This window comes from Pezoporus flaviventris, unplaced genomic scaffold, assembly GCF_033815535.1.
Source record: "Pezoporus flaviventris isolate CSIRO_AGI_PZ_B2104156 unplaced genomic scaffold, CSIRO_AGI_Pfla_v1 ptg000013l, whole genome shotgun sequence".
Classification (NCBI taxonomy): domain Eukaryota; kingdom Metazoa; phylum Chordata; class Aves; order Psittaciformes; family Psittacidae; genus Pezoporus; species Pezoporus flaviventris.
This window is the reverse complement of record NW_026892561.1, coordinates 24,514,113-24,528,644: the sequence shown is the minus strand read 5'-3', so window position 1 is coordinate 24,528,644 and position 14,532 is coordinate 24,514,113. Positions and strand designations below refer to the sequence as shown.

Sequence of the window (14,532 nt, the reverse complement as noted above, 5' to 3'; positions counted from 1 at the left end):
GTTCATAGCGGTGAGGTAATCCTGGCACACAGGACTACACCTCGCTGAAGTTTTGCAAGCAAATTCCACTCACCAGTAACTGTGTTATTAAGTGTGATGAATTATATTTCTAGTTTTCAGTTTTTATTACTGGAGAAGTTTCAGATGGCTATAGGAAGCAGAGCTGGCACGTGGGAAAGAAAACAATCCACCGAGTGATGTGACTGCAGCACCGAGCCTGAGGGCAGCACCCCACACGTGCTCCTTCAGGGAAGGTCTCCAAGGAAGGCATGTTCCCTTCTGTCTCCTGCTTTTCCTCCAGCCCCACCAGTGTCACCTTTTATCTCTCACACACTGCAGAGAGCCACCTCTCGTCCCAGAGAGAATCAGCACAAGACAATGACAAGAAAGACAAGCAAGGGGAGGAAAGGCTGGGTGTGGGCAAACCATTCCCTCTCCTCCCCTGGCACCTACACCAGCCACTCCTGTGCAAATCCCCAGAGAGGACCCTGAAGGCAGCTGACAAAAAACATCTGTGTGAAGAAATAACATTGCTTCAAGCTATGTGGCAAGTGCACCCTGTCAAGAGGAAGGAGCCATTCAAATTCTTCCCCTGACCATAATGTCTGGCTGCACAGTACCCCAAAGGATGTGGCACAAGGAATCTCAGAGAGATCAGACCACATTTCTGACCATAACTGTATTGGGTAACCGATAACAAAACTAACCTGCAGTGGGTTGCATGACTAAACCTCAAGGCAACAGGACTTTTTATGCACCTGCTAACAAAGATATTGCTTACTCACAAGGAAAGCACATTTGCATTAACCACAGGTAAATACAAATTGGCAGCTGTCTCCAGCTTCTGTAGGGCTGCCAAAGTGACCTTGTGGGTTAAAGAGCTTCATCATTCCCCTCTCCCCCTTCTTTAAAAGACCCAAAGGAGCCATCTCTCATTGTCATTACACCTAATAAAAATCTGGTTTATTCATTTCAAATTGTCAAAACACACTTTGTAAAAGTAATGAGATGTTCCAGGTCCACTTGTTCCAACATACACACAACTTGGTTAAAAGAAAATGGTTTAGGAGATAGACACACACACAGAGTTAAGAGATTTTCTGGTCTTCACACTGGGAAGGACTAGAGATAAACATGTTCCTTTAAGAAACCCCCAGCACTGATCAAAACCAAACATTTCAGTGTGGAAACTTGCACTCTTTACAGGAGCCTCTTTGTCCAAAACATATGTTTAATGCAGGTTTGCAGAGGTGGACTTGCTCTGGCATGGAGCTGCTGTCATAGAAGAAAAAAAATCTTTCCTCCTTCCTCCTCAAGGCCAGAGGTTTCACGCAGTGGAGTGAGGCAATGCCTGCAAGAGCTTTGGAGGGCCAGGGGAACAAAGCACGGTGGACCTGCAAACAAGAGTCATGAAAGCATGTGCCACACAGACTGCCCATACCCTGCCAGGAGCACCGACCCAGCCTCCTCTAGTCCGGAGGCCCTGACAAGAGCACTACTAAAGCCAAAGCTTGCACGCTGGCTCTGCCTGCCATCTTGTAAATCAACCACCTAGGGAAAAAACTGCAGAATAAAGCACTTAGTTTATTAGACAGTAACAGCAGTGTCAACATATACAGGCTGGTATATCAATCCTAATTTAAGGAAAGCTAATTAAGTGTAGTTTCTCTTTGCACAGTTTACAGAAGACTAATTAAAGCAGACAAGCATATCTGCAGAGCAGTTAGTCTTTTTACCTTTAACAGGACCTAGAATTAATGGTTAGTGCAGCAGCAGTAGTCTGCTGGTGAGCTGGAATTACCAACATGGTAATTAAAACGTTCACAGATCACAGGACTGCAACAGCAGTTTGTTTTTCTTTGTGCAAATATGTAACGCAAGAATCAACAGAGAAAATACTGTACAGTTGGTGCTGCAAAGTGCAGCAATATATACAATATATCATTATATTGTATATACCAATATATACAATATATCCATTTTAGCCAGATGAACTGTTTAGCATTCAATATCCGTTAGTTTAGCCATAAATTATAAACACCTACGAAACAAGATTACAAGTTCCAGTGGTCAGGGCTCCATCTTCACTCAAGTGGAAAGCTACTTGGATCAAGATGAAGCACTGCATTTGTAAACCATGGGCTCAGGCTGTGTTAGAGGCAAGGCCGCTGTCATGGCCAGTTGCTGGGCAAAATTTGGGTGTTACCACTGCGATTGTCTGTAAAAGCAGCATGGTGCTACTACTGGAGAAAAGCACCAGTGTGTACACAGTAGACAAAGCAGCACCCTGCAGCCACGCAGATCCTCCTAACACAGCTGGATATCCTTCCCAGTCAGCAGCAGCACGCAGATGAGTCAACTTGCCAGTGGAGACACAGAGCCCAGATTTTCACCACTCTTAACAAACACCATCAGCTGTGGAAGAACAGTTCAGTGAACTGCATGTACCCAGCAGAGCATCAGAAAACCCCCAGTGAAGCAAGACAGTGTCTTTACAGCTAAAGTGACCTAAAAAGTGCAAGAGGCAGAATTCTAAAGAATCAAGTATGAACAAGCTATTCAGGAACCAGGACCAGGAAGTCCTGACTTTCTCTGAAGAGAAACTTTCAGACTGCAAAAGAGAACAAAGAACACACAGGAAACCACAGCACCCACTAGCCTGAAAAAGGTGTCTGAAACTTGCCTGTGAATTCCCAGCACACAAACACTGCACAACTGAAGATTCAAGTAGCAGAATGGCTACCCCACATGCTAACCATCCTACCCGGTCCCAGGCTCAGTGCTCACAGCCCACAGTCCCTCCAGTCATCCAGCAGCTCCTGAAGCACCAAACTAAATGTTTTGCAGAAGCATTAGCCTATTTCCAAAGATCAGACTGCTGCAGCTAGAGGTGCGACAGTAGCGAACATAATTTTGTCTATTAAAGTTCAGGCAGTGCAAGCCTTCTCTTAAACTTCAGTATGTCAGTGCTAAGACATTTACAGTACGACTGACTGCACGTCTAGACACTTGCAATGCATTTACATTCTTCTAGGGACTCCCTAGATTGTCCTGTTCTCTCCACTTTGTGAGTACATACAATAGCCTAGCGGGAGCGAAAGCTCAGCCTTCAAGTTTATCTTTATTAACTCCTGCTCAAAGCTGGCATTTTAAAATTAAGCATACCAAAGGCACTTCAGAATCTTTAGGTTCTTCAGGTCATTTCTAAGACCCTGCTGAGCACCATCCTGCAAAAGTTAAACAGGCATCATTTCTCAGAGCTAGAAACAGTTTCTTTAATTTGGGACCAGGCATCCTAGAGCAGTCAACTCACTCCAGTGAATGTTACTAACATGTTTTCACACAACAGCCCAACTGTTAGGGCAACCACAAAAATCAATCTCGTTCTTCAATCACAAGTAAACCCAGCTCTACCACAGTGTCTATGCAGGTTTATTATAAAGTGCCAGTAAGCACGGGACCAATTTCACTGATGTTCATGACTCAAATAGGGATGAAGTACTCTTTCTGTGAGAGAAATTTCAGAGAACAATCAGTGCCTGAACATTTTTGAGACTTCAACATCCCACCCCTAGAGACATCTGTTACATGTAGTGTCTACCACATTTGTCACACTTGACGCTGGCAGGTTTTAGTTAAAAACCCAGAGTGGCTGCTTCCAAAACAGATTCTTAAAAGGAATATACTTTTAAAATACGCCTGCAATAGAAGTACCCTGACAAATCTCTTAAGGGCACTCCAAATGCCCTGTAACATGCTAACAAAGATACTTGACACACCAGAAATCTCCTTTTTCATGGTGCCTGAACTTCAAAATGAACCAAAATTATAAAATACCTTGAAGCGAAAACTGCCCCTTCCAAACACTGATTGTTTTAAGCTCCACAAAAATCCAGTGTGCGTTGAAAACCCAACTTTCTACATCAAGCCAGTACTGTTCTCTTTAATTTCTCTGTGTTTATGTTTTAGCTAATGTCCTGTTCTGGTTCAGAAAACAGACCTTGGTCCAAGAGAACATCTTACAATGACTCCTGATGTATTACACATCTACAACAAAAAAACATTTACATTTTCACCACGGACTGCTCACTGGGTTGCCGAACCAGAATCAATTATTCCCTCTATATGTTTATGACCTCTGAGTAAGAATAAGGGGGGGGGGGGGGGAGAGAGCACTGCAGTCTTGTAACATACCTAAATGGCTTGAAAAGCTAACATATATAAAAACAAGATCAAACTCCCTGAGAGACCAAGTACCAGCAGTATTTCCTACAAGTCATGCTGGAATTGTGCCACAAACATAACAAGGTCTCTGCACCACCATCCCACACTAAAAGGTGGAGTGTAATTGAAAATGTGCTTGCATTGTATAAACTACTTCAATCATAGATGCACAAAGCTAGAAATGGAAGAGACATTAGGTCATCCAATCTGCATAGGTCAAAGCCAGACTACTCATGAAAATACATTCACAAGGACTTTCTCCAGTATAGTATTAAGCATCTTTAGTGATGGAGTTTCCAGTACTTACTTTAGTCTAAGTTACAGTCTATTTAGGTTGGACAGGAAGGTTTCCTCCTTTTACCTTATTTGTCCTCATAACGCCCCCTTCTATCCTCCCACAACCTTAGATGATTCTCATTTTTTTTTTGTTTTGGTCCACATATTTTAACTATCACCTACTACCTTTCACAAACTTCTAGTTTCAGTGTTGGCAGATTCATATTGAACAGTTAATCCTTCCTTGTAAATCAATCCCTCACCTCTCAGAATTATTTGTATTAGTTTTTTCCAGACCACCCCACTTCTAATCCAATACCTCCAGTACAACCCTGCCTCATACACCTGCATGTGTGCCATCTATATTATGGCGGGGTTTTTTTGTTTTTAGAGAGTGAGGATCTGAGAATAACCTGGGAACAAAGATCCAATCATCAAAAACCATCAGGGCAGATGGACAGGGTCAGAGCATGCTTCAGACCATTTCATCAGACTGAAGCCACAAGGAAAATGTTGCTCCTTGCAACAACCAGCCTGACCTAGTGATCAGTGATCAGCCCTGAAATTCCTCAGTGGGGATATACTGCATTACCTACAGTACTGGATTTGTGTGGCAAGGTTTGGGGGGGTGAGGACAGGACAACACACTACAGGGGTAGTGCTGAGAAATTGCCAGTTGGCTCCAAGACAGACCCACTGCTAGCCAAGGTCGAGCCAGTGACAGTGGTAGCACCTCTGGGATAAAATCTTTAAGAAGGGTGGGATATTCCTGTGCAGGAGCAATTGCAGCTAGAGGGAAGAGTGACAATATATAAAAGAAACAGCCCTGCAGACACTAAGGTCAGTGCAGGACAGCAGGAGGTGCTCCAAGCACTAGGGCAGAGATTCCCCTGCAGCTCATAGTGCAGACCACAGTGAGGTGGGCTGCCCCATGGAGGACACCACAGTGGAGCAGGGGGATGCCCAAAGGAGGCTGTGACCCTGTGGGAATCCCATGCTGGAGCAAGCTCCCGACATGACCTGTGGCCCCACTGAGCCCACACTGAAGCAGGTTTGCTGCAGGACTTGTGACCTCATAGGGGACCCACACTGGAGCAGTCTGTTCCTGAAGGACACATGCTGGAGCAGTTTGTAAAGAACTGCAGCCTGTGGGAAGGACTCACTGGAGAAGCCTGTGAAGAACTGTCTGCCATGGGAGAGACCCCCCTCTGAGCAGGGGAAGAGTGTGATGAGTACAACCCTGAGGAGGAAGGAGCAGCAGAGACAACATGTGGTGAACTGACTGCAACCATCATTCCTGTCCCCATGTGCCGCTGGAGGGTAGGAGGTAGAGAAAATCAGGGGTAAAGTTGAGCCTGGGAAGAAGGAAGGGATGGGTAGAAGGTGTATTTAAGATTTGCATTTAAGACTTTATTTCTCATTATCCTACTCTGATTTGATTGGTAATAAACTAATTTGCCCAAGTTGAGTCTGTTTTGCCTACGAGAGTAATTGCTGAGTGATCTCCCCTGGCCTTATCCTGACCCATGGGCCTTTTGTTATATTTTCTATCCCCTGCCCAGCTGAGGATGAGAGTGATAAGAGTGTCTTTGGTGGGCACTGGTGACTAGCCAGGGTCAGCCCATTGCACCTACTGAAGAAGCTCTAGGTTTCTTCATCTACAGTATCAGAGACAGATATCTGGGTTGATACCATGACTTGGATCCTTCATCTCCCATATACCACCATGCCTCTCTAGCAAGAAAGGAGCACCAGCAAAGTGCTGTGATATTAAGGCAAGAGGCAGTATTCGGCACACCTGAACTGGGCCCGCTTAACATACATAAACATGAGATGATCAGGCACTTCCTTCTGCTCATCAAAAGCCCACCTTGTGATCTAGTAGGATCCAGTAAGAAATGGACTTGTTCTCAAACTGATTTAAGATTTTATCTTCATCTCCCTCTGTTATTTTTCTCCTAAAACAGGCAGCCAGACAGGAAAAAGACTGTATGTAAAACAAACTAGTCACAAAAGTTATTACTGTTTTCCACAACTAAAGAGATTCTTAACTAAGCAAGCCTACAAGAACTGAACGCAATAATCCTGTCCAACTACACACTAGCAATTCCACTTGAAGCTGCACTTCCAATGACCACACGTACCTTCCTGTAAGGAAAAACATCAGTGAAGTTGCCAGCGTGTCTATGTACACCAGCCACTGGTAACAACAGCATCTGAGAGCAAAGACCATGCATCATTTTGTACAAATGTCACCACAACTGCTGTAGCTATAGTGTAGTAGAAAATGTTATGAAAACAGAGAGGAGGACCCAAAGAAGCCAACCAGAAGCAAGGAGCTGAAACACATCACTTTGACAGCAGCACCATATTTATTCAGAATTTTACTTACTCAGCTAATGGGTGAGGATGGAGCTAACGCAAAATTCTCCTCACCAAGAAGAGTACCATTCCCCAGACTGTCTGGACAGCAGAAGGACCCAGAGCAGATACAGCCACCATCAGCATCTTCTGGAACCAATTCTGTTAGAGAGGGACTTGATCTGATATCCTTAAACACCACTGAGTAATCCTTTGTAGGCCTTGTATCTCCCTCCAGAGAACATTTAATTAGTCACAGAACAGCTCAGTGAGAGAGCAGAGATCATAATCTGGCTCTGTTTGTGTCTCCGCTCCATGCCAAGACAACAGTCAGGTCTGTAGCAATGTTGCTTATACATTTGCTAAATAAGTCATTTCTCAGTTTCCATCAGAAACCAGAGCATTTTCACATCTCCTATTATAGCTGAGTAAGTCTTGCTCTACTTAACACCAGCTTTTTGTAGTGGAAAATCTCCAGGAAACAAGCTATTTAATGATGTTTTATCTGACTTGCACTCATTTCTAACAGAAGTTGTCCACCTGCCTTGAAAAGACATCTGTTTCAGAGGCTAACTGCTTTCCTCCAACACCCCTTGCACAGCTCAAAGTTGCCATTTTTACCATCACCTCTAATTTTATCAGCCAATAATGCCCTTAGGCATCTACAGCAAAGAGCATGCTGTCAAATCTTTACTCAAGAAAGTTACAGCTGAATAGTGGGCAGAACTGCAGTGCAGGTACTGTCCTGCTGCCAGTGCTTTCCACTCACAGACAGTGCTACAGAGCTTACCTCCACAGTGGACACAAAGACACAGCACCTCCACTCTTTCTCCATTATCAACCAAAGGAAGGATGCTACATTTTTGAATGGGCAGCCAAAATTACAATTTAGCCTTCAACAACTTGGATAGCTTTAGGTCAGCTGCAATTGAGGTCACACGCTGAAATACCAAGATGCAATTAGAGCTTTTTGCCCGCAAGAACAAAGTGCATTAACTCTGCCCTGCAATGGAAGCAAGTGAGCATTAATTGTCTCCTGCCAACGCAGTGAATCCTCACTGTCTGCCGATCTGATGACCTCCAGGCCTTTTAGCCTCATGGGATCATTGAACAGTTATGCTGCCATTCAGAGGGCCTTCAGCAGAGAAATGGGCTGATGGGAATCCCATGAAGCTCAAAGGGAAAAGCAAAGTCCTGCATATGGAGAGGAATTCCCCATGCACCAGTACAGCCTGGAGACCAGCTAGCTGGAAAGCAGCTGGACAAGTTGAACATGAACCAACAACATGCCATTGTAGCAAAGGTGGTCAACAGCCTCCTGGGCTGCATTAGGAAGAGTGTTGCCAGCAGGTCAAGAAATGCGGTACTTCAATCATTCCCCTTTACTTGGCACTGGTGAGACCACAGCTGGAGTCCTGCATCCCGTTCTGGGCTGCCTAGTAGCAGGAAGACATCAACATACTGGTGCAAGGCTGCTGAAGGGCCTCAATTATGATAAGGAATTGGAGCATCCAACCTACAGGAGAGGCAGAGAGAGCTGTGGCAGAGCAGTTTCAAGAACAGAAGGCTCATGCAGACAGATCTTACCAATGTGAAAATATACCTTATGACAGGGAGTAAAGAAGACAGAGCCAGACTCTTCTCAGTTGTATCCATCAACAGGAGAATCCATTTAAAGGTAAAAACCACCCATGTTTCTATTGTAAGGGTAACTGAACCCCAGCAGGCATTCCTAAGAAGGGTTGTGGAATCCCCCGTCTTTGGAGCTATCCAAACCCCAAATGGACACAGACCTCAGCAGCCTGCTCTAGTTGACCCTGCTTTGAGCAAGGGGATCCAGAGGAGCCTTGCAACCCAAACTATTTGGTGATTCTCAGGAGTTCAGGGCTGCTAAGCTGAAGTCAGTCAGTTTCTGCTCCTCAGACCACATCCATCTTGTAGACATTTCGGAGTTTCTTGCTGCAGCACCCTTTCTCTGCTCAGTATTTTTAGCTCATTGTTTTGTATTTTGCCAGCTGAGGAACTGCAGTTTGTAATTTTACCTTCAGCTTCATATTTCTTCTTAAAAGTGAATACAATGTCCTGTTTATAATAATAAAATAACTAGTTGGCAGGATGACATCAAATGGAAAAAGAGAAAGCAACTGGAAAATTTAGAGCAAGCAATTTTGAGTGCCAAGTTTCACATTTGTAATAGTCCAGCGGAGGTCAACAGGCTCACTTATTATTAGTAAAAATGGTAAAGAAATAGATATCCTCAAGTTCTTCCATGTTAGACTGTATAAACCATCTCTGCTTGAACAGGTTCTAGTGCTTTCCAAAAGAGTGATGTTATACATTTTCCACAGTAACACCAACAATGGGAGACAAGCAAAAGGCAGAACTGCTTTGCAAAGAACATCCTTTTTTCTCTCTCCAATATTTAGGTTTTTGTTTCCCACTATAATCGGACTTTCCTGGCTTTAGTTTCTTGTCCCAGTTAAGCAGTAAAGGAAACAAAAAGATATGAATGAAATTAGAAACATTTGCAATGAGTCTTAGAAATAGCTTTTGGGTTTCTTAGATTCCTGGCTACACCTCTTCAAATTGCCTCCTCTTCCAGCCCATGTCTCCTGCACCTACCTCCAAAATTTACATTTCCTTCTTTGCCCTGATCCCTCTTCTGCTCAAGGGCTATATTTTGTCCCACACCATTGAAATAATAAGTGCAAAGCAAACAAGGAAATGAAAATTACATATTGAAATACTGGAAAAGACCAGAAAACAGTTGAAACTTTGCACCCATCAAAATTTGTCTCTATGACACTAATGCTGCAGTGTTTCTCTAAAAGCAGAAACCAAACACTTTTTAAACTTCTAATGAAAAAATACCAATTCCAGTCAACCTGAATAATAAAATGAGAACTCTGGTCCTATCTGTATTATCACATTTAAAGTCTCAGGAAGGGAAGTTTCCTTAACCACACTATTCTGATACCTTATGAAATTTCATACACTCTATAAAATACAACTGCAGTATGCAATGCCAACACCTAATACTTGCCTAGTGCTTTTCATTAAAAGTTTCTGGTGCTCTTTACAAACAAATAAGCTGGGAGTACCCACGAAAATACTTGCCTAATTTTACAAACAGATAAACCCAGGGAGCTAAAAAGCAGGTGTCCATGGCAAAACTGTGCTCAGTGGCAGTGCAGAGACTAGTATCAGCTAAAAGATTTCAAAGCTATCCACGAGGTTTGGATCTTTTCTGCCCTAAGTAATATTAAAATATTATGTAAACCTTTTCTTGTGAGCCATTACTGGAGAAATGAGGAAAAAAAAGATGTCTTGAAAGCAATTCGCAGAGGCTCCATAGGTGAGATCACAGTTGCTATCCAAACAGACTATGCATGGCAAGAACAGGCTTCCTGCAAAACCGAAAGACTCTCAGGAAGATCAAGGAACATTATTTACAAGATGGCATGGACAAAGTATCTTTCCCTCCTCTTGCCCAGCCTCAGCAGCTTGGTGAAAGATTGTCTCACTTTCATCTAAAACCACATTCAACAAACGCCTCCAGTGTAGAACCTCTGCCTCCATGCTATATACACAAACAGACCTGACCACACTCGGGACACTAGTTAGCAGAACACAGAGGAGGACAGGGTCATTTACCATGATGAAAGGAAACAAGGAAAAGTTATCTCAGAGGAAATGCCCCAAAACCCAAGACTTTGCTTAGGTCTTGGCTCCAAATCTCAAAAGCTAATGTGTGACACTATAAAATTTAGAGCACTGTGCTAACAGAACTAGAGAGGATTTACTAGAGATGAAAATATTGTAAGCCAGACTCTTAGTATGTGTTTGACAGGTGGGCAATGTGTAAACTGAATTAGGATGAGCTGTTTAGAAGTGCTAACATAGCAATTTCAGGAGAAAAGGTGAGTTTTTATTTCACTGTAATTTACCTTAGTGTACTCTGAGACTACAGGGCTCTCTGGGGAGCCTGAGGGATCAACATGCACAAAGTACAGCAAAGACAGGCACTCACAGAGGCAGGTGTCACTGAACACAGCACAAGTTCCCCTGGAAAAACAAGACACAAGTCCCATGTGCAACCAGACCAGATACTCAGGTTCAGATGTCTTCCTTCAGATGCCAGGCTGGGCCAGTGTGTACCAGGTATTTGTACAACACTGCAGACCACAACATACTTATTGCCAACTATATGAAAACTATTACTTAATATCAAAATAAAGCTGAGCTACCCTGGGACATGTGACTCTCAAAGTCTGATGGGTAAGACCAGGAGAGATGGCAGCCAGGCCTCCAACTGCAGGACTCCACTCATCTATGAGTCACACTATCTGTATTAATAAAAGTCATCTTTTTCTGGGTAGACAAACCTCTCACTGTTAGGAAACAGAAAAGAAGACTCATCTGTATTTTACTTTCCATAACTAGAAGTCTCATGCTATCTCCATATGTGTTTAGACCACAAACTAGTTAGCCATGTGGCAGTTGACATTAAAAGGATTAGTATATTAAGCCCAAATAATTGTCTTAAAAACTGACTGTTAAATGTTTATATTTGAGAGGATCAAAATGAAATCTACTTTGTAGTGTGCACAGTGGTCAGGAAGGGGCAGAGAAGGATTTAAATAGCTTAACTGAAAAAGTGTTATCACCTTGATAAGTCCCAGTGTAATAATTCAGCAATAAAACAAGAAATGCACTTGGAATTTGTTTCCAAAACTGATTGTCTGACTGGAGACAGGTCAAGCTCTTTATCTGCTTGAAAGAACTTGTGTCAGAAGAAACAGAGAATGCTACTGAAATGTAGTCAAGACTATAAAAATAAGCACTTTCCAGTGATTTCTGAACTGCAGCATTCAGGATCTTTAGAATTTTTAATTTTTTTTTTAAGCTAGTTGAAGCCTACAGTTTGGATCTGGCATCTGAATGTTACCACTAGTCAATCAGGATTGTGAGCCTCCCTGAATTATTCCATTGTAAGGGAACGAAATCCAGTGAAGCTGAAGCAGTAAGGAAGTTGCAGGCTACAGTGCAGGATTAGGTGCTTGTACCAGTGCAGTGTCTTGAAGAGTCAGGCTCATAGGTCTGTTTCAACACAGCAATATCCAGGAAAGCAACGAATCTTCCAACTGAGACAGGATGCTCTAGCACAAGCAAAGGTGGAAGTTGAACACAACATTACCATATTAATAATTTATTGTTTTGCTTTCTTGCACCTTCCTTTATTGTAAAGTGAGGTTGTAAACAAATTATTTAATTTTGTCTTTATATCTTTTCTGGTAAAGACATATCAGAAACATGACTTTCTGAAGTGTAGCAAGTCCACTAGTTTTGAGTAGTCCGGCAACGACAGAGTGTCCATCACCCAACAGACTATGGAGTTCCCAAAAGCTGGCAGGAGCACCGCTAAGTTGCAGGGATGGCTAATGTGAGGAGGGGGACAGCACAGATTTGCCAGGGAGGGACTGCATTTGCCAGCTGCTAACCTGATTAAGAGCTGTCATAAACTCCACACAACACCAGTCCTTCAGAACAGGAAAACATTGAGACTAGACAGGAAAACACAGGACAGTCTCTACCTGTGCTTAAGTTTCAAAGTAACAATGCCCAAGATCATTTGATCTGCCAGGCATTCAGAAAATCTCTGCTATAAAACTACCACTAAAATCGTAATACATTCCAGACAAAAACATAAAGCTTTCAGATTAGGTGCCAAACACCAAATTTTCGGTTTTCAATAGCTCTTTTGAGAAAAAGCCTCTTTGCCTTACAAAATACTTCTCCAAATAACGAGTTTGCAGACACTTTCAAAAGCTGTTCCTTTCCATGCAGGCACAGGTAACATGTAATATGGTGCACATAATGAAGTCAGTGCCCCTTCAAAGTGTGATGAATGCAAAACAAAATAGCACAACTCTGTACCAACCCAAGAAAGAGTGTCAGACCACACTTTTTGTTGTTACCTTAAATCTCTTCTTTTGGCTAGCTCTCCTGGTGAGATAACCCAGGGCAGGTTCTGAGGAAGACACTCCAGGGCTTCAGAGGGAAAGTCAGAGAAATCCACACCATACTCCATCAGGATCCCTTCCGTTTCTGGCTCAATCTCCCCGGCCTGACCAAGACTTTTGGCCAATTGCCTGCAGAGAGAAAAATAGGGATGTTTTCTTAAGTGTATAATTACTACTGTCAAGTTACTGCTGTCTCCTGAGAAAGGCTGCTGAGTCCTCAAACATACTCTTTCACCCATTCACTTCTCCCTCAGTTTTGGCAGAGGACTCGGCAGGAATTCAGACTATACCATGACTTACATCTGCTGGAGATGCACAACGCTAGACAGACAGTACTCTGGGCTGTTTCATGCATCTCATTTTAACTAGATGTTTCATATTATTATGTTTTTGCAGAGGTAAGAAAGTATCAAATTTTAGAAAAAAATACATCCAACAAGGATAAATAAGCATAGCCCAACCCACTGGCAGCTCCTGCTTTACACATGGCTGGTTCCCTCGAGATCCTCCTTCCTTTCCTCACCACTGAAAAAGGTGACTCACTCCTACTACCCAAAATGGAGAACAGATTCCCAGCAGATCCCAGACAGCTCTGCAGAAGACAGCTCCCAGGGAGATCAGCACACTGTTCTCCATCTCAAAGGATGCACTTTGGATCCCTGCCTGGGCAAAATAATGCCCTATGAAGACAGAGGTGCAAAGAACCTTACTGCCTTCCTTACAGAAGTAGCACACACAGACATGCCCACAGATCATCTTTCCAACTCTTTCCATGCTCTTTCCAGGACCTGAATATTCCCAGTAGTTTGTCCCTCCTCTCCTAGCTACGTAGAAGCCTCTGAACCAGGAGCTAACTGGAGAGGAGCCCACAATCTAGAAGCAAGTCACAGACACAGGAAACTGTCCCTCACATGCTAATAGTCTTTGATGAAGTATTCTGCACATGTGTGGATGAGGTTGCTGCTCTATTATGCTTAGAGAAAGTTTCCAGCTGCTGCAGTACAAACCCCAGTATGCATCTGGCTGTGAGCTCTCGTGTTAAACAAGCATTTGGCTCTGGACACAGCGTGCAGACTGGGACTCCAAAGGAATGGGACATTTGTTCCCTCCCCAGCTGGTTACAAATACCACTTGAGAACCTATGTCCATGATGGCTCCCCTTGTCCCCCTTCTCAGCCCCACATTGCTCTGCAGTACGCAGAGATAAATGATTTTTTAATTTTTAATATACTGCCATTAGAGTGAATAGCACATTACAGCCAATAGAGATAATGCTCATGACCCAAGAAAATTACAACTGAAATTAAGGCAAATCCATCAAAATATGACACAAAAGAGAGGGGTAATAACACAGTGCAAAACCAGCCACTCTAATAAGTGTTTTTCCACTGCATAAAATACACAATCATTATATTGATCTTTCTGCTTTAATTCCAATGAGTGAGAACAGGCACTAATTACTTTCCTAAACTGGGGCCAAAACAGTGCACTTGTCATTTGGACATGGAAGATACTCTCGGGGCTTCAAATGCGCCATAAACCCATAGAACAAATCCCATCCAAGCAGCACAAGCAAGCCCATCTTTATGGGAGCAAAGCTTGCTCTCTTCACAAAGGGAAGGGCTGTGTAATAAACCTGTCACATTGT

At 43.1% G+C, this 14,532-nt stretch overlaps 1 protein-coding gene across 3 annotated transcripts in view; it reads right to left on the bottom strand.

Moving 5' to 3' along the window:
• The window catches only part of DIS3L2 (DIS3 like 3'-5' exoribonuclease 2), a 197,599-nt gene that overhangs the window by 100,880 nt on the left and 82,187 nt on the right, over nt 1-14,532 (bottom strand). For all 3 annotated transcript variants that reach the window (XM_061452258.1, XM_061452259.1, XM_061452261.1), the window contains one exon: nt 12,840-13,013. In XM_061452258.1, coding sequence (XP_061308242.1) covers nt 12,840-13,013 — 174 coding nt within the window. The remainder of the gene's footprint in view (nt 1-12,839; nt 13,014-14,532) is intronic.